Source organism: Sordaria macrospora, chromosome 6 (genome assembly GCF_033870435.1).
Source record: "Sordaria macrospora chromosome 6, complete sequence".
NCBI classification, from domain to species: domain Eukaryota; kingdom Fungi; phylum Ascomycota; class Sordariomycetes; order Sordariales; family Sordariaceae; genus Sordaria; species Sordaria macrospora.
Window position 1 is genome coordinate 3,092,276 of NC_089376.1, and position 21,771 is coordinate 3,114,046.

The window sequence follows — 21,771 nt, forward strand, 5'->3', positions numbered from 1 at the left end:
TCATGACCAGCAACCAAAGGCCTTTTCAATCTCCTAGCCGGAGGTTTCTTCTTTGGGTGTTGACACCCTGACTCACTTTCACCTGTACTCCCGTTGGTACTGTACCACTTGTTCACTCCGAGATCCAAGATCTTTACCACCGGCATCGTCATAGCGGCATCCGTACCCCACAGCTACGGCAAACCACTTATCAGTTTATCAAGTCCGGTCTCATCACTTTTGTTTTAAAAGGAAAGCAATAGCCAAACCGGACGCAGCATCTGAACATTTCGTCAACTTCACCATTATCAGCCTACCGAGCCCATCATGTGGCCATCAAACCCAAATATCAAAGTCATGCCGCAAGGTGCGGCACCCTCGTCCCCACCATTGTCCCCGGGCTCCAGCCGGAAGGGCAGTCCTTGGCACGGGCCAATGCCGTCACACGGGCAATTTTCCCCTCCACCAATGCCGTCCATCACCGTCCGCCGGCTAGTCGGCCTTCACGGCCTTCACGGCCCCAGCTTCAGCTTTACCCGAGCAATAGACCCGGATCAGCTTTCACCACAATCCCGCAGCACCTCCTCGGAAACTTCATCCGATTCAGACGACGACGATCTGGGTACAAACAGTCTTCCGCGATCCATGCAGCCATCGCCGTCGCCGTCACGGTCGCCTTCCCCACCACCAATTCGCCCGGGACGAGTCGTGACAAATCCCAACCTCATTGTCGAGGAGATGAGCGATGGCAGCGACGATGAGGACGAAAATGCAGGTGTCTCTGTGATCTATCCGGATACCATCGAGTACGCCGAATCAGAACGAAGTCGGTCCAGGTCCCGACGTCATCGAGGAGAAATCTATGAAAACGTCATGCACGAGCTCGGTCAACTGAACTGCAGTGATGACGACTCGACAGACATCGAAGAGGCCGAACACCACGAGATGGTGAGGCGGCAGCGGGAGGAGCGGAGGCGCAAGCGGATGACGTCGGGCAGCGTCGGCAAGCGGACATTCGCCGAGAGCATGGGAAGCGACTCAGACCGCGAAGATCCCAGGGACTTCAAACGGTTATTTACTAGTGCAGGAGAGGAGCCTGGCCCTTACTGCACACCACGACGTATGTTCACCAGAGTTGGTGACCGCCGCCGCGGAGGCGTGCAAGTTGTCTCGGAGCCGATGCCGCCGCCGCCACCGAGGATTGATGAGATCGAGGAGCCGGATTCGAGTAATGAGGAGATTCTTGTTGATGAGTCAACATGGTCTAGAGAACTGCCTTCTTATGAGTGTGTCATGGATATTGATTCACCATGAGGGATAGGATAATGATATGGATCATCAACTTGGGGCTCGAACGACAGCGGCATCCAGCAACACACTAGCACGACTTGACGACAACAATGAACTTATGAACATGATATAGAAAGATGCGCAAAGGGGCAATGGATACCACGATAGACACGACTGATGAAGATACGCCAAAAAGAAACCGGAACAACAGAGGGAGCTTGGGCTTTTCATTCTCTCAGGAGGAAAACGTGGACCAGGGAAAAGGGTCGATTTCCGTACAAAATAACGGCTTTGCATTTTCCAAATTAGCGGTTTCAACATGGGGGTTTGCCTTGGAGTTCAGAAACTTTCCCGGTTTAGGAGTTGATCACATGCCAGGCAACGAGAGGAGTCATGACTGCATTGATACCATCTACACTGGGATTGCACAGAGGAAGCGGATTTGTCTTGTACCAAGAAATGTTTGGGCAGCTCGGCATCATATGCCAAAGAATCTGGCCTGAAGGGGTTGACGTTGAAATCAACAACAATCATATGGATTTGGGAGTAGTCTTCTTTTTTGACGAACTGGTTTGGCATTCGGTTTTCAAGGATCCAATAACGGGTTCGGTACGAGTTCATGTACAGCATAGCCAAATTCAAAGAGGTTCATGTTATAGCTCTCTCTGTTTGTGCATGGTTGAACTTCTCAAGCAATAACTTCTTACCCTTTATACAACTAACTACCTCTGGGTGATTTCCTGTGTAACACGTCGGTCTCGAAATCTTGTCATCTGTGAAGAGGCGGAAACAAAAGGATGCATGCCAACAGCACAAACCTTTCGGACACATCACAGACGAAATTCACAGAAGTGATTCAGGCGGCGTGATTGAGAAGATTGATTGACCAATAAGTGGAAGTTGAAGACAGAATGGGATGGAATGATTATTGGAACATGGAAGATACAGCGGCAATGGACAAGCACCGTGAAGCAAGTCATACTGCGATAAACTACAAAATCATTCCTTTCAACAGGATAGCTGGCAATATGTCCGACTATACGATGTAATTGAGTTACTGCTCCTTTATGCTACAATTACTAGAGGGAGGAGCGCCACAGCCTTGTAACTGGAGCGGCAGGGATGGTCTAAAAGATGTTGTGGCTTAGCCAATGAACACGTCGCGTTGCGCGCTCAGTAGCGTGAACGCCTGTGCTCCAGCCACATTCTCTGAGAGCAGGTCCGTGGACGGCGACGATGGCGAAGCCGACGGACTGAGGATGGTATTTATCAAAGAAACATCTTCAAAGTTCGGATCGAAGTCCAGCCGCCAACAACCTCTTCCCGTGGTCTTCCATCGAAATTCCAAAGCCGCAATCACTAAATCGTCCTATTCTTCAGTAGCTCTTGTAAAGGTAGCAAACCCCCGGGCACGTTTGCAATTGCGAATACCTGCTGATGCCTAAAAGCTGCGCAGGACTCTTCAGTACCGTATCGCATCGACGAAGTCTCGCAGACATATCTATATAATTGGAACCTTCCGCGTCGGCATCCGCTCCCTTCATCACGCCAAACGCCTTCGTAATCAAAGCTAGTGTTGTCGATACTCTGCCCAGCTATCTCGATTGTGCGACCACCCGACGGTCTAAAAGAACCTGGGACATTAGACTTTGGTGAACAAAGCAACCGCCATGAACCAGATACCCGGTCAAGGCCAGCCCGGCCAAGGGCCGGCGCAACCAAATACTCAACCTCCCGGTGTCGCCCCGGGACCACAGGCACCTTTAATGATCCGTGCCAACCAAGTACAAAATATCGCGTTCTTGACCGCTGAGGAAAAGACCAGCTATCAAAACGGGTTGACAAATCTGTGGAAGAATTTCGAGGAATCACCCGAAGGATCGCAAGAGAAGCTCAACGCTAGGCGTGGCATCGAGGCCTTCAGCAAGATGCTGCAAGACAAGTTGACGCAGAAGAGGGCTGAGCAAGCACGACTCCTGCAAATGAAACAACAGCAGTTACGGCTGCAACAGCAGCAGCAGCAGAATCAACAGGCACAGCCCCTAGGGCAACCTCAGGGACAACCTCAACAGACGCAACAGCAACCACCACCACCACCACCACAACAACAACAACAGCAGCAGCAGCAGCAACAGCCTGGCCAACAACAGCCCGGTCAAGTACAGCAACAGCAGCCCCAGCTGCATCAACAGCAACAACAACCACCCCATCACCAAATCCAGGCCAAACAACCACTTCAGCAACAACAACAACCACCTCAAATGCAGAAGCAACAGGGCCAGCAGCAAATGCCACAACAAGTTGGACAAACTCCTCAGCTTGGCACTGTTCAGCAATCACCGACACCATCGCAGATCGCCCCTGGTACTCCCCAGAACACTGCGGGCATTGTCCGTCCAGGACAGCCTGCTACAGCACCGGGACAGCCAAACAAGACTGGCGGCGTTCCCCAAGTTGTCGTTAATCATGTCACGGCACTACAATTCAACGTACCTCCAAACGTGCTCGCCCAGGACCACGAAAAGTGGAAGACAGACGTTAGGAACAGATACATGAGGGCGTTTCTGGGCCTTCACAGCACTAACACGACGCTGGTAAATCTTCTCAGTCTTATGGATGAACGGAGGAACGCCCAGAAGCCTTTCACTCCTGAAGAGCAACAGAATTTGATGAGCCGCAAAGCGATGGCGGAGAAGTCGTTCAACGATTCCAAGAACATCTGCAATCAAATTCGTCAGACAGTAGTGAAGCCTCCTCATAATACACCACTATCGCTTCCGATGCCGGGCTCTGTGAACAAGGCCGTCCCGATTGCGGCGAACACCACCCCGATGCTGAACCAAGCAAGGCCGCAACAACAAGGGCAGCAACCTCAGGCGGCCCCTCAACAAGGACAAATACAGATTCAAGGTCAAGGACCCGCTCAGGTTCAAGGTCAAGGCCAAACCTTGGGTGCTGGAATGGCACCATCCACAGCCGCCATGAACGCCGCTATCCAAGCGGCCAAAAACGCTGGACAGATGGCGGGTGTGGGCGGAATGGCATCGCAACAAGGAGCCCAACAATCCCCTGCGCCTTCTCATTCACCTCAAATCGCTACGAATCAGTTGCAACAGCATCAACAAATGCAACACCAACAACAGCAACCACAACAGCAGCAGATACAGCAACAACAACCACAACATCAACAGCAGCAGCAACACCAACAACAACAAACGCAAACTCCCATTCAACCACAGGGACAACCTCAAAGCCAGCCACAACAAGCGCAGCCACATCTGGCACCCGCCACCCAAACTCCGACGACCCAGGCTGCTCTCCCGCAACAGCAACAACAGCAACAGGCTACGCAGAACCACATTAAAGCCGAGCCTGGCTCACAGCCTACTCATATGCCTGCTCCCATCAACACGGCTATTCCCTCTGGCATGGTTGGTGTACAGGCGACTGGAACCCCTACCCAAATCTCACAACGCCATCAAACCCCACAGCGGACGCCTAACCAGCCGCTCTCGCACGCGGCGGCTATGAACCTCGCAGGCCAGCAACGTGCCGGTTCTATCCCCGCTACTAACGTACCTGCGCCAGGCGGCACACCTGCCACTGTTCCCGGCAGCGTAGCAGGTTCAACGCAGGGACATCCCCACGCTCACCCCAACGCTATGCCCCAGACTATGCAGGCATCCAAGTTCCCCATCGTAAAGACGCTCCCGGAAAAGGCGACGCAGATTCCCACGCCCGTTGCAGGCCCACCTAGTCGTCCAACTCTTACCGGTGGCACAGCCGGTGTCGGCGTCATGAACCAGCCCGTACTGCAAAAGACCCCGGCCTATCAGCTCGAGGGCGAGGGCGAGAGGGTTCTGAACAAGAAGAAGCTGGACGAACTGGTTAGGCAGGTGTGCGGCGGTACGGCCGAGGGCCAGGATGGAAATCTCTTGACGCCTGAGGTTGAGGAGGTACGTTCTTCTTTTTCGGAACCTTGTTATTCCTTCATTTTTGCCCCAGTTCTATCGGCGGAAGTCCGCCGGTATCTTTTCCCTCCTACTAGCAGACTCACAAAATCTTCACCTCACAACCACCTAAGCTGAGCTAACACGGTCGTTACAGTCCGTCCTTGGTCTCGCCGACTCCTTCACCGAGAGCGTCCTCCACGCAGCCTCCCGCAACGCCAAGGAGAGAGGATCCAAGGTTCTGGAGATCCGCGACATCCAGCTCGTTTTGGAGCGCACCTACAATATCCGTATTCCGGGCTACTCTAGTGACGAGCTCAGGACGGTGCGCAAGGTGCAGCCTAATGCGCAGTGGATCACCAAGATGAGCGCGGTACAGGCCGCTAAGGTCATGCCTGGCAAGGGAGATCTCTAGGAGCATTATAATCCGCATGTCAAGGGATGATTGGGGTGATCACCTAGGGTCTTTATTGACGTCGGTGCTCGGTTCCAGGTTGTGTGTATTGGTATGGTAATCTTCCGTGATGGGGGGAATTGGGAATTGGGAATTGGGAAATGGAAATGGAAATGGAAATGGAAGATGGAGGATGGCGGCGTACTACTGGATGAGGTCGGGGTACTTATATGCTTATCCATGGTATGGATCGCCTATATCTTTGCTCAGGTAGAGGCACCAATTATTTTTTAAGTTAAAGACGCATGCTTAAGATACAATAGGTCGTTTAGTAAGTGAAAATGTGACTTGTGATGTTCAAGATCATGCAGTTCAGGAGACATGTTGCATATCCTCAGTCGTAAGATGGAAGGTGACCTGGGATACTAGTTTGCGGCCAGTGTTGTTGAAAATGATACTGAATTATGAAACGATGTCTCCCAAGTTCACGAGTCGTAAAAGTTCACATTGGTGGTTAGTAAATGCGGCTGTGATGTTGTCCACACTCGAGTTATTTGTAAGTGTACCTAAGGAGGTACCCTCGTACTTGGACGTCGTCCACAGGCAGCACATCAACAACGTCAGTGACGAGCCGCAGTGGGCCCGGCTGAGCAGAATTAACCAATCACAGTACAGGAATGAAGCTCTTCTGGAGCTTGTGCGAAGGTACAAGGTACCTGATAATGTACGTAGGTGGCCGGCTGCCTTCCAGCAGTAGCAGTGTACAGGGGGCGCTCCTTCAGTTGGTCGTCCGCTCTCATATGGCCCGTGTCCGTTTGGGCGACCAACCGTGACCGGCACTTTCATCGTTCAACAATTCCCGTCAAAGCAACCGGGACTCTTGTGAAGCCCGAACCTTCCTACATCTTGGAAGAAAATATTCATCGACAACGACGACGGATCAACTTTGCCTTTGGTCCTCGCGTAGTACCCACTCCCGACCCAGCAACGCCTACGACGAAGGTCACCCCCATAGTGACCCATCCCCCGCCTAAAGCTAGATCCACTGCGACTCTGCCAGCTGCTGCTGCTAAAGCTGCTTGCTCCAGGCTTGCAAGGAGGGCGCGCTTCGCGAGATCGCCCCAAGCAACTCGAACTCATACCTCTACATAGTCTGCTATTAGGTCGCCCACCAAACGGCGTCATCATCACCGCACCACAGCACTACAACATCACCCGCGCCAACGCAACCGTCTCAACCCCCACCACCATCTCATCAACCCCGTTTCCCATCGACCACCAAATCGGGCCATTACCAACTCAGCTACCACGCACACGACCTCTAGCCCACTCAGCTTATAACGGGAAACGCTCCAGATAAGGAACCAACTCGAGCAGCACGGAAGCTATTGGGGTGGAAAGGTTCTCGAAGAAAGATGACAGACAAGGATAACAAGAAGTCGGGAAAGCAAGGCGAGGACGAGATGACCGTCGTTGTGCCGCCTCCCAAGAATAAGCAGAGCTCTGCGCAACCCCCCAACGACGCCGATGGCGACATTGCCATGGGAGACGACACCAAGGCCGGCGAGGCTGAGGCCCAGGTTGACCCCGTCGCCCAAGCCATGAGCGGTACGATACCTTTCCAGTTTCCAGCTTCTACTTCTTCCATCTTTGGGCCCAACTAACCTTTGCTTGTTTGAACAGATATCAAGAGCAACTTTGCGCTCCTAGACCGTGCTGTTGCCCTCTTCGATGCTAGATTCTCTCTACGGGCACTGCGATCAATCTCGTCGATCCGGAAACGCTTGACACCCGACATCCTCGCACAAGTCGTCTCAGAAACCTTCTCCGCCTCGTCACCCAATACTCAGATTGCCGAGCACTTGCTGCTCGCCATCGACCGGCCAGATGTTACTCTCGGCGGTCAGCCCAGCTCAGAGATGGAGATCGACTCGGGATCCAAGTCGCCAGCTAAGAACGGTGTCAAGAAGGAGGCCAAGGAGGTTATCCCCGAGATCGACATCTTCCTAGGCATTCTGGCGCAGGTCCACCTCTACGACACCAAACAGTTCCAGCGCGGCTTCGCCCTGTCGCGTTTCCTGTCCGAGCGTATCCAGTCCCTCAACCGCCGCACATTAGACAGCCTCTCGGCCAAGGTGTACTTCTACTTCTCGCTCTTCGCTGAACAGCTCGCTCCCCTTCCGCCTTCGCCCCAGTCGCCGATTGTCTCGATCCGCCCGATCCTCCTTGCCGCTCTTCGAACCGCCGTTCTACGAAAGGATATCGATACCCAAGCTTCCGTCATCGTCCTCCTGCTCCGCAACTACCTGCTCACGTCGCATATCTCCCAGGCCGATCTCCTGGTGCAGCATACGCAGTTCCCCGAGAACGCCGCCAACAACCAGGTTGCGCGTTTCCTGTACTACCTCGGCCGTGTCCGGGCCATTCAACTACGGTACACCGAGGCCCATGAGCATCTCACTGCGGCGACGAGAAAAGCTCCCTCGAGCCCCTGTGCGCTTGGCTTCAGCCAGACGGCGACCAAGCTCCTGCTCGTTGTCGAGCTCTTGATGGGCGATATCCCCGACCGCGCCACCTTCCGCCAGCCGACCATGGAAGCCACGCTCCACCCTTACTTCTTGCTCGTCTGCGCCGTGCGCGTCGGCAACCTCGAGGACTTCGAGACTACCATCGCCAAGCACGCCGACACATTCCGCCGCGACGGCACCTACAGCCTGATCCTGCGTTTGCGCCAGAACGTCATCAAGACGGGCATCCGCATGATGAGCTTGAGCTACAGCCGCATCTCGCTCCGCGACATCTGCATTCGTCTGCACCTCGGCAGCGAGGAGAGCGCCGAGTACATTGTGGCCAAGGCGATCAGAGATGGCGTCATCGAGGCCACGCTTGACAGGGAGCGCGGCTTCATGAAGAGCAAGGAGGTCGGCGACGTGTATGCCACCAGCGAGCCGGCGGAGGCGTTCCATGATCGTATTCGCGCTTGCTTGGCTTTGCATGATGAGAGTGTCAAGGTATGTTTTCTTTGTCTTCCGTCCTTGGTAAAGATGATGACAACGGTTCGCTAACAATGTTTGTAACTACTAGGCCATGCGTTTCCCCATGAACCAGCACCGACTCGAGCTTAAGAATGCCCAGGAAGCAAGAGAGCGCGAGCGTGACTTGGCCAAGGAGATACAGGAGGGAGATCTGGATGAGGATGATCTCGGTGGTGACTTTGAGGGCATCTAAGCTACTAGACCTTAGCTTAGGTACCAGGTACCACCTACGGCGTGGTCCTAAAGAACCTCACTTGTGTCACGTAGTCTAGTAATTGTTATGGAATCGTTGCTGCTACCGACAGACCAGACCACTTTGAGAAACGAGAGAAGCAGAAGATAAGAAGAGAGAATAAATAAGAGATGAGCATTCATGCTAGAGAAAATGCACTACTACAACGTATACCATTGTTTCACATGTTCTTGTGATGGTCTCGTAAGGGAGGTTGTTTGGGATGTACTATACATGGTGTGATATTGGAAATACTGGTTTGAAAGTTTAAAGCTGTATGTGTATGTGGTACGGTGCAAAGCGGCTACTATCTTCCAAGTGAAGTAGTAAAGGCCTAAATCTCCTTGAGATGTATAGGAGTCGGTCACACAACAAAATGGGAAGGTAACGTGATGTATGTAGCCTGTTTTTATTAAATTCTACGATACCTCATGACCCAAAATGACAAGGAAAGAAAACGACTTCAAGGCTCTCTCTCTCTGTCTGTCTGGCTAACCTGAACACAACACCACACCTAAACACACAACACATCATGTTTCCCGTCTACTAAGCAACAACCCGTCCCCCCACCCCCTCCAACCCAACCCTATCACACTCCAAAACCAACGGTCCGCCCGCCGGCCCGCTCGCGTCCAAACTCAGCGTCACCCTTGCCCGATCGCTAATAACTTCCACTACTTCTCCTAGGTTTCTGTTATCAGTTTCGCAGTGGCCGTGTATACTCCCACCTCCACTTCCTCCTCCTCCAGCACCTCCACTACCTGCTTGCCCATCGGAAGGTCTGGTGGGAGAGTTGGAAGATGAAGACGACGACTTAACCTGCTTTATGTCGACAGCGGGATAAGGCAGGTATCCTTCGCGGAGAGGGATGAGAAGGAGGGGAATGTCGGCTTCTGTTTGTGGTGTGCTACTTTCTTTACTACCCTCCTTTTCCCCTTCTTCTTCTTCATTTGTAGGAGGGGTAGGGGCAGCAGCAGCAGCGGGTATGACAAAGTGACCCTTCCGCCGTCCGCCCACCAACCACGTATCAGCCGGAGCGTTAATCTCGTAACTAAATTCCAGGTCTTCGAAGCGTTGCGGAGAGGCAGGGTAGGCGGTGTCCCAGATGCGCGTCCATTTGAGACGTAAAGTGGCGGGGAGTTGTTGGTTGATTATGAATGTTGGGTGGCCTTCTTGGCCTTCTTGGCCGCCTCCTTCCACCACCTCCTCAAGAGAGGAAGAAGTTTGGGAAGTTTGGGAAGGGTGGGAAGTGTTGGAGTCGGAGTTAATGGGAAAGGGAGGTTTCTGAAACAAAATGTCGGTTGTGTGCACGATGGTTATGGAGGGTATGTCGACGGGGATTAGGATCGTGCTGATTAGGAGGGGGTTTTCCACGTCAGGGAGAGTTAAGGGCAAGACGGGGTTGGCGAGCAGCCAGGAGCGCAGAAAGGCGGCTAGTTTGGCGGCGATCTGGTGGCTGTCTTCGCCTTGGAGAGAGGAACTCGACGTGGGCCCGATGCCGGGGAATTGGGTTGCCCAGTTGATGTCTGACAGGAACGAGGTGGAGAGCTCGCCCAGCAAAGTGCACTTCTCGAGCTCGTAGGCTGTTAGCCGCTTTTGGCTCCAGGCGAGGACTTTGTAGACGATCAACTTGGAGTATTGTCGCAGAGGAGTGTCGGCGAGGTCTTTGGTGAGGGTCTTGTCGAGGAGATCCTCGATCTCGTCTTGTAGGACGCTGTACCACAGCTTCAGGTAGAGAGTCTTCTTCGTGCTGGGCCCGATAGCTACCCCGGGTTTCTTGACGATCTTGTACAGCAGACTGGCTGGCTGCTTGGGGAAGATAGCGACTGGGTCGCTTGGTGGTATCCCGTAATGAGACTCGAAAAGGTCTGAGGGGATAAGTTCGCTCTTGTACAGCCTCAAGGGACTGGGGCTAGCAGTGGAAACGGTGAATCGGGAGAAGAGCGCCTTGTGCTTGAACACGTCTTGGACATTGACTCCTAGGGCAAGAGCAATGGAGACCGAAGAGGTCTTGAAGAATGTGAAGGTTCCCTTGTCGGTTGAGTATGTGACTTCAACCTTGACAGCGACGTGGAGTACGTCCTGCTCCATCTTGAAGGGGAATCTGATCTTCACGGAACTATCTCTTGCGATGGCCCCAAACGTGAATGTTCCTCCCTCGACTTTCTTTGACTTCCCTGCCGACTCGTCAAGGATCACAGCATCCCCCATTAGGAGCCGCAAACCTCCCGTTGCCGACTTGATCTTCACCTCAGCACTCGTGATCTCGTTCCAGCCGGTCATGACCTCGACTTCCAACATGTTGTTTGAGTCCAGTCGGATATCCTTGCTGCTGAAGAGTCGGACGTCAAGCGAGCTCGTGCGTTGGTAAAGCGTTACAGCAGGGTTCTGCAGGACAGTGAATGGCTTTTCCACCACTTGTCCAAGCTCTCGCTCGAAGTGCAGCAAGACATTGCTGCTCTTGATGCGGATCTGGTCAACTTCATAGTTGCCTGGCATCAACATGTTGCTTTGTAGTGGAACCTTGTTCCGGCCTGGTTTGATTGTCACAGGGCCTTTGGCCTGCACCCAAATCTCCTTGTTGCCGCCAAACCCAGGGCTGGATATACGAAGGCTGACAGACTCCGCGTCAAACTCGTCAACCAGAAGACTCCTAAGCTTCAGCGAGAGTGAGAAACTATCCTGGTCATCGTCATAGGTCGGCGGACCGTCAAGCTCGACTTCACCAAAGAAGTTGGTCAATGGTATCTTGACCTCTTTCTCTAGCGTTGCCGAAACTGTCAGCATATCGGCAAGGAAGCCAGATATCGCGGAACTCTCTGGGTATTGTTTTGCGGACCCGTTGCCCATACGGATCATAGACTTTTGCTGTAACCTATCCCGCTCAGCTGCTGCAGCCTTTGTTAGGAGCTGGCGAAGTGCCTTGGTGACATAGTCTTCTTGTCTACTCAGTTCCTTCAAGCACTTGGCATACATAACGAGCATGGAAAGCTCGAGCAGACTCCACGAACATCCCCCAAAGAACGGGATCGTATGATAGAAGTAATACTCGGCCTCCTTGTACTCAGATAGGTGGAATTTGAGGACTGCGAGGTCAGCCTTGGTCGCCTGGACCGAGTGGTCATACTTGGCGACAGAGTAGTGACGCATCGCCTTATCGGTTAACGTCTCGTACAGTCGGTAGAAGTCATCCTTGTTGTCGAGGGCAGTGCGTAGCAACTCATTGCCTACACCAGATACCGAGGCCTGAAGGGAGACTTCGACTTCTGGTGCGGGTCTCGCATCTGACTCTGGCTCGTCATCGAGGCTGATCTCTTGCAAGTCGGAAGCGCCGCTCTCTACTATGGGTACCGCAGCCCAACCGTTAGTCCAGCCGCGCCGTTTACCACATTCTTCGAGAACGTTTCGAGACAGCGTATACAGCTCAGCTCTTCTCGCGGCCAACTCCTCGAGTCCCGTCTTAAGGAACTGAGCCATGCCATACTCGCCATCATTTATGCTATCCTTGCGACCAGGCCCGGGAAACCCGACAGGGCTGGGCGGAGGACGCTGTATTGACTGGCGTAAAGGGATGGACGAGGTCCGCGCAGGATGCATCATCGTTTTTGGTTCCGGGATCGCGGACTTTTGCTCGTTATCAGAACCAGCTGCCAGCATGGGGGCAGGGATCTGCAAAGACTTGGTGGAAGTCTGGGCAAGGATTTGCTGCGCGACGGAAAAGGCGAACGAAGCAACAATGTTGTCAATAACCTCAGCCAGTACTGGGTCGATTTTCTCATAATCATCACCAGCCCCGACGCCTCCCTTCCCCAGACCCAAGGCCGCTAGAATGTCCTTGCGGATGAGCATGGAGACTGCAGGGACAAACTCCAATGTCCTCCTGCAGATCTCGGCAAGCTGTGACAGGTTCTCAGATTCGTCCGAGGCCTGTTTTGGCGGTGGTGCCCTGGGTGCAACACCCCGAGGAGCCAAGTCTTGTTGTTCCTTGAGTTTAGCAAGAAGCTCTTCTCTGGTTGACCAAGCGTTGCCGAGCCGCAGAAGGAGGGCAACCTGCCGAGAGAAGATGTAGCATCTGAAGTCGAAAAGCGAGATGTTATTGGCAAGAATCAGTTCGCGGTATGGTTTCTTGGTGGAGCTGATGGGAATAGCACCGAAGGGATCCGTATCTTTCACCCGCTTGCTAGTCTGGAGATCAACAGTCTCCTCGTCTTCAAACTCCATATTTCCTGAGAAGATCTGGCTTGCGGCATGCTCGGCAAGAGTTTTCAGTTCCTCAGTATAGTCGAGAAGAGCTCCACCGTGAGCTTCAGCCGAGCCCGAAATGGCTTGCTCCTTAATGATAGCATCCAGTCCGATGCTAAGCTCGTCATAACCAACCAGGGCGTCCTCTACAAGGCCGACGCTTTCAAAGCCTCGAGCCAGTCCTTCCTTCAAGATGAAGAACGTGCAGAAGTTCCAGCCAGGCAAGCCCCTTTGCGCATCCTTGTCCTTAATGTCCTCCTCATATTGGGTAACGCGGGTGTCGAAGCTCGACAGGATGAGCTCCTTGATCTTTCCAATCAAGTCCTGCCAGGCATTTTCGCTATCCTGCTCTGTCTCGTGATAGCCGGTTGGCACGGCGGGAACGACGCGAGGAAGGAGATCGTATGGGACGTCGTTGATGCCAATGCGGATCTGCCTCACGCGGTCAACGGCGCCCTTGCCCGTGCCGTTGAAGTCATTGCGCAGCTTCTCCAACAGGGTGCTGGACCCAGTCCGCCATTTGAGAGCCGAAGTCTTCTCGGAACTCGAATCGGCCGCCTTGCTCCCACTTGACCGCGGCTGGGTAGCAGCGACAGTGTTGGGTATGACAACGTGAACAATCAACCATTCGAAGGCATCGTGGTTTTCGGCATTGCTCGTCGCTTTCCCCGGAGTAGATGACGGAGTGTTTGTCTTGATCCATTCGCGGATCTCGGCTCTTGTTGTCGACTTGTATGCATCGTTGTCGTCACACCTGACAAAGAGGACCTTAAGGTAGGGAGTACGTCGTAGACCAGGAATTTGATGTCGTCGTTCTTTGGCAACGACAGGCCCGGAGTTACGAATCGCGCCCAACGGCCCGGCGTTGTCGATAGAGCTACCACGACCAGCACCAATGGACGCTGTAGAGAAGCCATCGTCGCGGCTAGCAGTGCTGTCGCCATGGCCATGGCCTGGGGCTTTGCTGTCGGGGGTGGGAGAGAGAACCGAAGATCGATCGACGGAGCCAGCTTGGTCGGCGGGGACGAGTTCGACGTGGAGGGTGTTGATGGAGCGCACGGGGCCTGCGTGAGACTGCCAGTTGAGGTCGCGGAGGGGCAGTCGGGGGATCAGGCCCGGCGAAAGGAGCTTGTAGACATCGTGGGGATCGCAGTACTCGACTGTGGACGTCGGTATGCAAGTTAGCAGTGCTTCTCTTTGGTGTATATGGAATGCGCCGCGAGAGGACAAGCAAACGGGTGTCGTATAGGGAGCTTCGAACCTGTGACCTTGGAGGAGGAAAATGGCTGTTCCATACTGGACAGCTCCGTCTTGGGGCGAGATCTATGGCATGACACTCGGGCGTTGTCTCTGGAAGGGTATCAAACGTTGCGCTAGTTGAATAATCGCAAGGACGTCTTGGAGGCAGTTCGTTCGGTTGTTTTGTTGAAGTTTACCGTACAAGCATGTACAGTAAAGAGCTGTCCCTGTATCGGTGTGACGGCCAGCAGCGGGTACCGATTAAGCTCGAGGTACCTTGTCGGCCAGACCTTCCTGAGCATGCCCCACCTTTTGATCTCGACCCCAAATGAGGTTTACTGTAGTCCCATGTTATGCCTTACGCAGCTTTTTTTAGCGCACTTATACAGAAGCATTCTAACCAATCAGACGATGCGATTGTCTGGGTGGCGGCTTAGTGGGGCGTCTTTTTTATCCTCAGTTTCTCAAGTGAGAACCTTGAGGAATAAGAAGACGACAGTGACAATTCCGAGGCCCTTTCTGAAGTCCTTCTTTCCCTCTGACCATCTCTCCCGCCTATAGAATTTTTGGTGTCTCATAGACCAAGACATTTGTTTGTTTTTGGTTCCTTTTCAGCCCCAGGCCTCTCCCACCACGATATCAACACCATGTCTGCTCTCGAAGCCATCAAGTATTCCCGGGGCAAGTTGGAGGTCCTGGACCAGCTGAGACTCCCTCATGAGCACCACTATGATGAGGTCTCCACCAGTGAGGAGGCCTTTGACTGCATCAAGACCATGAGAGTCAGAGGTGAGTTTACCCAGGAACCATACTGTAAAAGCAAGCCAACTAGATACTAAATAAAAGACCGCAGGTGCTCCCGCTATCGCCATTGTTGCTGCTTTGGCTGCTTCCGTTGAGCTCCATAACGGCAGCTGCACCGCTACGAGCCCCGAGGAGGCCATCAAGTACATTGATGGCCGTCTGGACTACCTCTATGAGTCCAGGCCAACTGCTGTTGATCTTGGAAACGCCGTCAAGTTGCTCAAGAAGACTGTTCGCGATGTCAAGACTGAGGGTCTGACGGATGCCGAGGCCAAGGAGGCCATCATCAAGGCTTTCATTGAGGCCTCTGAAGAGATTCTTGCCAAGGACCTCAAGACCAACAAGTCGATCGGTGCTTTCGGCGCCAAGTGGCTTCAGGAGCAGTACAAGATCACCGACGACAGCAAGATTACCGTCATCACCCACTGCAACACCGGCTCTCTGGCAACCTCCGGCCACGGCACCGCCCTCGGCATCATCCGCACCCTCCGCGACGAGGGCCTGCTCAGACACGCCTACTGCACCGAGACCCGCCCTTACAACCAGGGCAGCCGTCTGACTGCTTTCGAGCTTGTCCACGAGGGCATCCCTTCCACCCTGATCACCGACAGCATGGCCGCCGCCCTGTTCCGTCTGCGCAAGGCCGAGGAGAACATTGCCGCCGTTATCGTTGGTGCCGACCGTGTTGTCCGCAACGGTGACACTGCGAACAAGATCGGAACATACCAGCTCGCGGTCCTCGCTAAGCACCACGGCATCAAGTTCATGGTTGCTGCCCCTACCACCAGCATTGACGTCGACACCTTGACCGGTGACGAGATCGAGATTGAGCAGCGCAAGCGTGAGGAGTTGACTCAGATCAGCGGCGCTGTTATTAACGCGGATGGCTCTATCGACACCAGCAAGTCTGTCAGAGTGGCGATTGCTGACCAGAGAATCGGTGTCTGGAATCCTGGTTTCGATGTCACTCCCAATGAGTACATCGATGCCATTGTTACCGAGAAGGGCACCGTAGTAAAGGGCGAGGATGGCAGGTTCCACTTTGAGGACTTGATGCCTGAGAGATTCCAGTAGATATAGACATGGCAGTTACACTTCGGGATGTTGTTCCGGCGTTGAGGGGCAGGCGTAGGGCATATATACTCAAAAAACTCATGGGTTGGATGTTTTGTGGGCAAGAGCACAAGTATCACTCAGCACTTGAGTTGTTGTGAGACTCGAGTGTGATCAAGATTCAAGCAAGACTTGTGGTCGTGTACATGTTTGTTTACTTCACAGTCTCCACTCCTTTGTCTTGGCAGGGCCACGCAGGGGTCAGCGATTGGGGAATCACCAACTCCGACTTCAGTTCTCCACTCTTCTCCAAAGTGGACCTCTCCCGCTGCCGCATGCGGATGGAACCCAGCCGGTGTGGGGTTCGACATTCGCAATTGCAGTCACCACTCGGGACTCGAGATGGAAATATCTATTTCATCCTAAAACTTAAAACTCCCCTCTTCATTTCCTTCTCCTTCCCTCGGACCACGGCAAGGGAAACCCCCCAAAATGAAGGCAACATCCAACCTCCTCCTCCTCTGGGGAACCTCCCTCCTCTCCCCCAGCTCTGCCTTCGTCATCGACAACCACCACTACCAACACCCACTCGTCGTCGATGACTCCTCCTCCTCTTCTATCTCTCCCCTCAAGATCTTCACCTCGTCTGGCCCATCTGCCAACAAAGAAGATGCGCCATCCTACCGCAAGAACCTCCTTTCCCTACACAAATCCCTAATCGAAATCCCCTCCATCTCCCGCACCGAGCAAGAAGTCGGCAAGTTCCTCCTCGACTACCTCCGCAACAACCTCGGCTACATAGCCAAGGCCCAATTCCTCGAAGGCAGCAGCTCCGACCCTTTTTCTCAATATGACGACGACGACCACTCCCAGGGGCGCTTCAACGTGCTCGCCTGGCCTTCCTCGCACAACCTCTCCAGCCCGCGTGTGCTAGTAACCTCGCACATCGACGTCGTCCCACCTTTTATCCCCTACCACATCAGTACCTCCTCCGAGTCAGATGAAGAAATCACTTCCGACGCTTTCATCAGCGGCCGCGGCTCCGTCGACGCCAAAGCCAGCGTGGCCGCGCAGATCGTTGCGGTCGAAGAACTCATCCGCGCCAAGGAGGTCGATCCAGCCGACCTGATGCTCCTATTCGTCGTAGGCGAGGAGATTAGCGGTGATGGGATGAAGACTTTTTCGGTCGTTTACAACGACGCCGAGAAAAGCAAAAAAGAGGAACTCCCGCGCTTCAAGGCCGCCATCTACGGCGAACCAACCGAGAACAAGCTCAGCTGCGGCCACAAGGGGCACACGGGCGGTGTTCTCAAAGCCACCGGAATCGCGGGCCACTCAGGCTACCCGTGGCTGTTCAAGAGCGCTACGGAAATTTTGGTGAAAGCGCTCGCGAAGATCATCGATGCAGACCTGGGCAGCTCCGAGCGCTACGGCAACACGACGGTCAACATCGGCACCATTGCCGGCGGCGTGGCAGCGAACGTTATCCCCAAGGAGGCTAGCGCTAAGCTGGCCATTCGCGTGGCGGCGGGTAACCAGGCCACTGGCGCGGATATTGTTAGGAGCGCGGTGGATAAGATTCTGAAGGAGGTCGACGAGGAGGCGTTCACGATGGAGTGGGCGGGCGGGTACGGACCTGTCGAGTGTGATTGCGATGTGGATGGGTTCGAGACCATGGTGGCCAGCTACGGAACGGATGTGCCAAATTTTGAGGGCGACCATGTCAGTTATTTGTATGGACCGGGAAGTATCCTGGTGGCGCATGGGGATGATGAGGGGCTCAAGGTGGGTGATTTGGAGACGGCGGTGGAGGGGTATAAGACGCTTATCAAGCATGCGCTTGGTGCTTGAGTCTTAACTCTTAAGGGAGTTTGTGGGTTTATGTATTGGTGTATCGATGATTTTGATGAGATATGGGTTATGTAGAACTTTGGGTATGAGAGCATGCGAGCGAATGAAACTGCCATGTTGTCTTGGATAATTGACTTTTGATTCGAAATGATGATAATGCAAATCGCTCAGGGGTGTGCTCCGAGTATATGTCTTTGTTGTGTATAAGCAAGCAAAAACCTGTTCCACCAGGCAACGCTTTCGCTACCAAATACTCGCTTTAGTCCCTACTTCCACTCGCAACCCAAGTTCAACCCTCATCACCATCATCCGCCAACCTCACTCAATAGTCAATACCCACACTCCCCAAGCCACTTCGGTCTCTCCCGCTCACCACCCCTCAGTTCCAATCCCAACTCAACCGCATCCAACTGCTTTTCCCCCTTCCCACCCCTCCCACCTTCCCTTTCCAACTCGACCAACCTCCCCCTAGCCATCTCAATAACCCCCACCGTTGCCCTCGGCACCGCCAACCCGGCATCAAACTCCCTAACCTTCCCCCGTTCCCTCTCATCCCCCAACAGTCCCAGAACCGCCAAGCCAAAAAAGCTATGATACAAATCCGGGGGACTCCCGGGGCTTTTCCCGAACCCGCCGATCCGGTGCTGCATCTTCTCCAGCAGAAACCTTCTGGCGGGTTCCTTATCAACTAAACTATCGAGGTGGCCGAGGTTGGCTAGCGCGCCGCCTACCCACCAGAAGTAGCAGGTGTCGGCGACTTTGTTGGTGCGGCCGTTGAAGGCTACGTGGGCTTGTTTTGGTTGACCGTCCTTGGTTGTGGTCTCGGAGAGCAAGCAGAGGAGGTCGGATGGGGTGGGTGGCAGCAAAAAATTGGGGTCGTCAAGGTCGTCTTCTTGGTAGATGTAGCTGTCGCTGTCTGAAGGGGGAGGAGGTGGTTCGAGGTAGACAAAGGGGCGGGAGGAGAGCCAGTGGATTAGGCCGGGGAGGTCGCGGATTGAGGAGTGCAGGAGGGAGGGTTTTTGGGGTGCAGAAGGAGAAGGGGAAGGGGAAGGGGAAGGGGAAGGGGTGGTGGATGAGGTGGAAGTAGAGGTGGAAGTGAGAGGACGGTCGAGAAGGGTGAGAGCTGCGATGGCGCAGTAGGCGTAGCCTGCGTGGGCTTCGTCTTGGGAGTTACCGGCGAATCCTCGGTCGTATGTCTATGAGAATATTGTCAGTGACCAAATATTAGAAAGTTGAGAAGGTGAAGTGAACATACCTGACTATTCAAGATATACTTTGCCAACTTTTCGGTATCAAAATCCTCCACCCACCCCGGTTCCCCCTCCTTCACATCCCCTCTTAAAATCCACCTAATGGCCGTAGCAATGTAGCAATACCGCATATCATACCCACCAGCGATAAACCTCCCGTGACCCGGCAGATCACTAAGTGCCTCTCCGAAACTTCCATCCTCGCGCTGGAGACTCTTCAGCCAGCGCAGCGTCCCCGTGCGGTTCACGCCCTCAAACACCTTCTCCGCCGCCGCCTCGTCCTCCTCATCCGCCAGCAGCGCGAGCAGTTGCAGTCCGAACAGCGTAGAGCTAATGTTGGCCAGACCGGCATGTTCAGGCTCATCAGAAGTTTTCGTCTCAAAGTTGAACGTGTCATAGTCCTTAAGCGGGAAGACAAGCGATGAAGTGCCACAGAAACCTCCCGTGGGATGTTGGTGGTGAAGAACCCATTTCCTCATAAGCTTCTTGTCCTCACGGCTAATCAGCGGTTCTGGCGTTTCTGCAGTTCGTTCCGAAGGAGGCGGAGTTAGGAGGGTGATGGAGTTGACAATGAAGTAAGCCAGGGCCAGCCGGTTGGATTCGTTGGATAAGTAGACGTGAGGTAAGGGTGCGCGGATGCACATCTTCCAGTAGCGGAGATGGCGGTGGACGTCGAGGTAGGGCCATTCTTCTTGTTGAGGTTCCTCTTTTTGGGCCTTGGGCTGGTCGCAGCCGTCGCCGTCACCGTCGAGGATGGACATGGTGTGAGTGTCGGGTTTGTGAGACGTGAAACTGGATGATTACTCTAATTAAATATTAGATAAAAGAGGGTACAATTGCTAAGTACGTTATACAATATTCCCAAGTACTCTCGTGTGTAAGTGTAAAGGTGTAAAGATGAAAAAGAGAGTGAGTGTGTGACGTTTTTCAGTTAGATTGTTGTTCATGAAGCTCACCCCCCTGAATGAGAGCTGGAGGTCAACAGTTGTTTGAAGGCAGTCCCCTGCTTCAAGTGGAAGCTGTCCAGCACCATAGCTGCCCTATCGATAACAGCTGTGCCCCACCAGGCCATCAAGGTGTGGAAATGGCATGGGCCAAGAACTGTCATTGTGGCAGTGGGAGGAAGAGGGTTAGGGTAGTGTGAGCTTAAATTGGGTTTGGACATGGAACTTGCGATACGAGTTTCTGGACGTGGGAATGTTCCAGCATCACAGTCTTTCAATTGGTTCTTGAAAGTTATCCTTGACACAAGAACATTTTTGTTGTCTCGAAAAGGAGTACAAATTAAAGTCTTACGGCGCACGAAACATCAACACCTCACTTTGCATCGTCTTGTGCTTCCGGACATCACAGCAACAGCACATCCGTCTGCGCATACCTCACTAATCCAGCACCAACGCCCCTTTACCGCACGCAGCCCGCATCATCCATACATACCTACCTACCGACTGTCAAGCCGACCGAACCTAGCATCGCGACAGCGACAGCGACAACAATCCCAATCCGTCACAATGGGGCTCATATCCGCCAAAACCATCTTAACCTCCATCTCCCTCTTCCACATCACCCTCGCCTTCTTCTTCATCACCCGTCCCGCCACCATTGCCGACCAGGGTGTAGTCTGGCTACTGGGGGAGGCTATGGGCCTGGTATGTTCTTCGCCCTCTCTACCTTCCCTGTCCCCTCAGCACATACAATCATGATCCTAACCTATAATGTGTACTACAGCCTCACGCAACCAACTTCGAGACCCAATCCCCCACCACCGCCTTCCTCGGCATCATCCTCGGTCTCTGGGGCCTTTCGGACCTTGTGTCTCTTTCCATGCCCGAAGAGATTTCCTTGCTACACCACTGGGGTTCTCAAGTCCCCCTGCGCCTTACTTTCAGTTTTCTTTTGACGCTCTACAGCTTCTTCTTCTCCGCTTCTTCGCCGTTCATCAACGATGACAACGCTCAGCAGCAGCAGTTCAGCCATCCCAAGACGCCGGCGTACAATTTCGGGGTCAAAGAGGCTGCGGGAGACTGGGGCTGGGGAGGGGATGCGTTGAAAAACAGGGTTTTCTTCACCTTCATGTTTGTGGAGACTTTTAGCTGGTTTTGGGCGCTGATGAGCCTGAATGAGGAGAAGAGGGATATTCTCAAGAGGGCGGGGCAGAGGAGGGAGAGGGAGATGAAGGCTTATAAGGAGCTGTGAATGGGGTCTAAAGTAGGAGGGGTGTTATGTATGGCTGTACATATAAAATGGAAAGATTGCGATGAGCAGCAGTTTCTTACTCAATTATCCAAGGATTACAATCTGGCATCACGCGGTCTTAGCAGTTTGACGGGAGGCTTTGGCTATTTTTGCACAAGTGTTCGTTTGATGCTGGAGCTGCCCCGTCTATCTGAAGAAATTGGGGGGGCAGCCTTGGCCAGAGGTGGCACAGTATTTGTTGACTTCCAGAGCATAG

General features: G+C 53.6%; 8 protein-coding genes across 8 annotated transcripts; 6 read left to right on the forward strand and 2 right to left on the reverse strand.

The window, feature by feature from the left end:
* Nucleotides 1-306: 306 nt before the first annotated feature.
* On the forward strand, nucleotides 307-1,293 carry SMAC4_03662 (uncharacterized protein; the record flags this gene model as incomplete). The annotated part of the gene is made up of 1 exon (XM_003351308.1): nucleotides 307-1,293. The coding sequence occupies one exon, from the start codon at nucleotides 307-309 to the stop codon at nucleotides 1,291-1,293; it is 987 nt and encodes a 328-aa protein (XP_003351356.1).
* A 1,162-nt stretch (nucleotides 1,294-2,455) lies between these two features.
* Nucleotides 2,456-5,914, forward strand: SMAC4_03663 (uncharacterized protein). The gene is made up of 3 exons (XM_003351309.2): nucleotides 2,456-2,663; nucleotides 2,718-5,225; nucleotides 5,377-5,914. Exons 2-3 carry the CDS (start codon nucleotides 2,940-2,942, stop codon nucleotides 5,632-5,634), a joined length of 2,544 nt encoding a protein of 847 aa, XP_003351357.2. The 5' UTR covers nucleotides 2,456-2,663; nucleotides 2,718-2,939; the 3' UTR covers nucleotides 5,635-5,914.
* Nucleotides 5,915-6,535: 621 nt separating this feature from the next.
* Nucleotides 6,536-9,105, forward strand: SMAC4_03664 (uncharacterized protein). Its single transcript, XM_003351310.2, has 3 exons — nucleotides 6,536-7,221; nucleotides 7,297-8,624; nucleotides 8,698-9,105. Exons 1-3 carry the CDS (start codon nucleotides 7,029-7,031, stop codon nucleotides 8,839-8,841), a joined length of 1,665 nt encoding a protein of 554 aa, XP_003351358.1. The 5' UTR covers nucleotides 6,536-7,028; the 3' UTR covers nucleotides 8,842-9,105.
* Nucleotides 9,106-9,275: 170 nt separating this feature from the next.
* Nucleotides 9,276-14,550, reverse strand: SMAC4_03665 (uncharacterized protein). The gene is made up of 2 exons (XM_003351311.2): nucleotides 14,384-14,550; nucleotides 9,276-14,282 (listed from the first exon to the last, which is right to left on the reverse strand). The coding sequence occupies exons 1-2, from the start codon at nucleotides 14,415-14,417 to the stop codon at nucleotides 9,427-9,429; spliced, it is 4,890 nt and encodes a 1,629-aa protein (XP_003351359.1). The 5' UTR covers nucleotides 14,418-14,550; the 3' UTR covers nucleotides 9,276-9,426.
* Nucleotides 14,551-14,862: 312 nt separating this feature from the next.
* Nucleotides 14,863-16,509, forward strand: SMAC4_03666 (uncharacterized protein). Its single transcript, XM_066089990.1, has 2 exons — nucleotides 14,863-15,150; nucleotides 15,215-16,509. Exons 1-2 carry the CDS (start codon nucleotides 15,009-15,011, stop codon nucleotides 16,237-16,239), a joined length of 1,167 nt encoding a protein of 388 aa, XP_065947548.1. The 5' UTR covers nucleotides 14,863-15,008; the 3' UTR covers nucleotides 16,240-16,509.
* A 163-nt stretch (nucleotides 16,510-16,672) lies between these two features.
* Nucleotides 16,673-18,198, forward strand: SMAC4_12985 (uncharacterized protein). Its single transcript, XM_066091195.1, has one exon. It carries the CDS (start codon nucleotides 16,711-16,713, stop codon nucleotides 18,067-18,069), a length of 1,359 nt encoding a protein of 452 aa, XP_065947549.1. The 5' UTR covers nucleotides 16,673-16,710; the 3' UTR covers nucleotides 18,070-18,198.
* A 200-nt stretch (nucleotides 18,199-18,398) lies between these two features.
* SMAC4_03667 (uncharacterized protein) lies at nucleotides 18,399-20,080 on the reverse strand (the record flags this gene model as incomplete). Its single annotated transcript, XM_066089991.1, has 2 exons — nucleotides 18,399-19,265; nucleotides 19,325-20,080. 2 exons carry the CDS (start codon nucleotides 20,078-20,080, stop codon nucleotides 18,399-18,401), a joined length of 1,623 nt encoding a protein of 540 aa, XP_065947550.1.
* Nucleotides 20,081-20,482: 402 nt separating this feature from the next.
* Nucleotides 20,483-21,596, forward strand: SMAC4_03668 (uncharacterized protein; the record flags this gene model as incomplete). Its single annotated transcript, XM_024655442.2, has 2 exons — nucleotides 20,483-20,968; nucleotides 21,048-21,596. The coding sequence occupies 2 exons, from the start codon at nucleotides 20,483-20,485 to the stop codon at nucleotides 21,513-21,515; spliced, it is 954 nt and encodes a 317-aa protein (XP_024511329.2). The 3' UTR covers nucleotides 21,516-21,596.
* Between the last annotated feature and the right edge of the window lie 175 nt (nucleotides 21,597-21,771).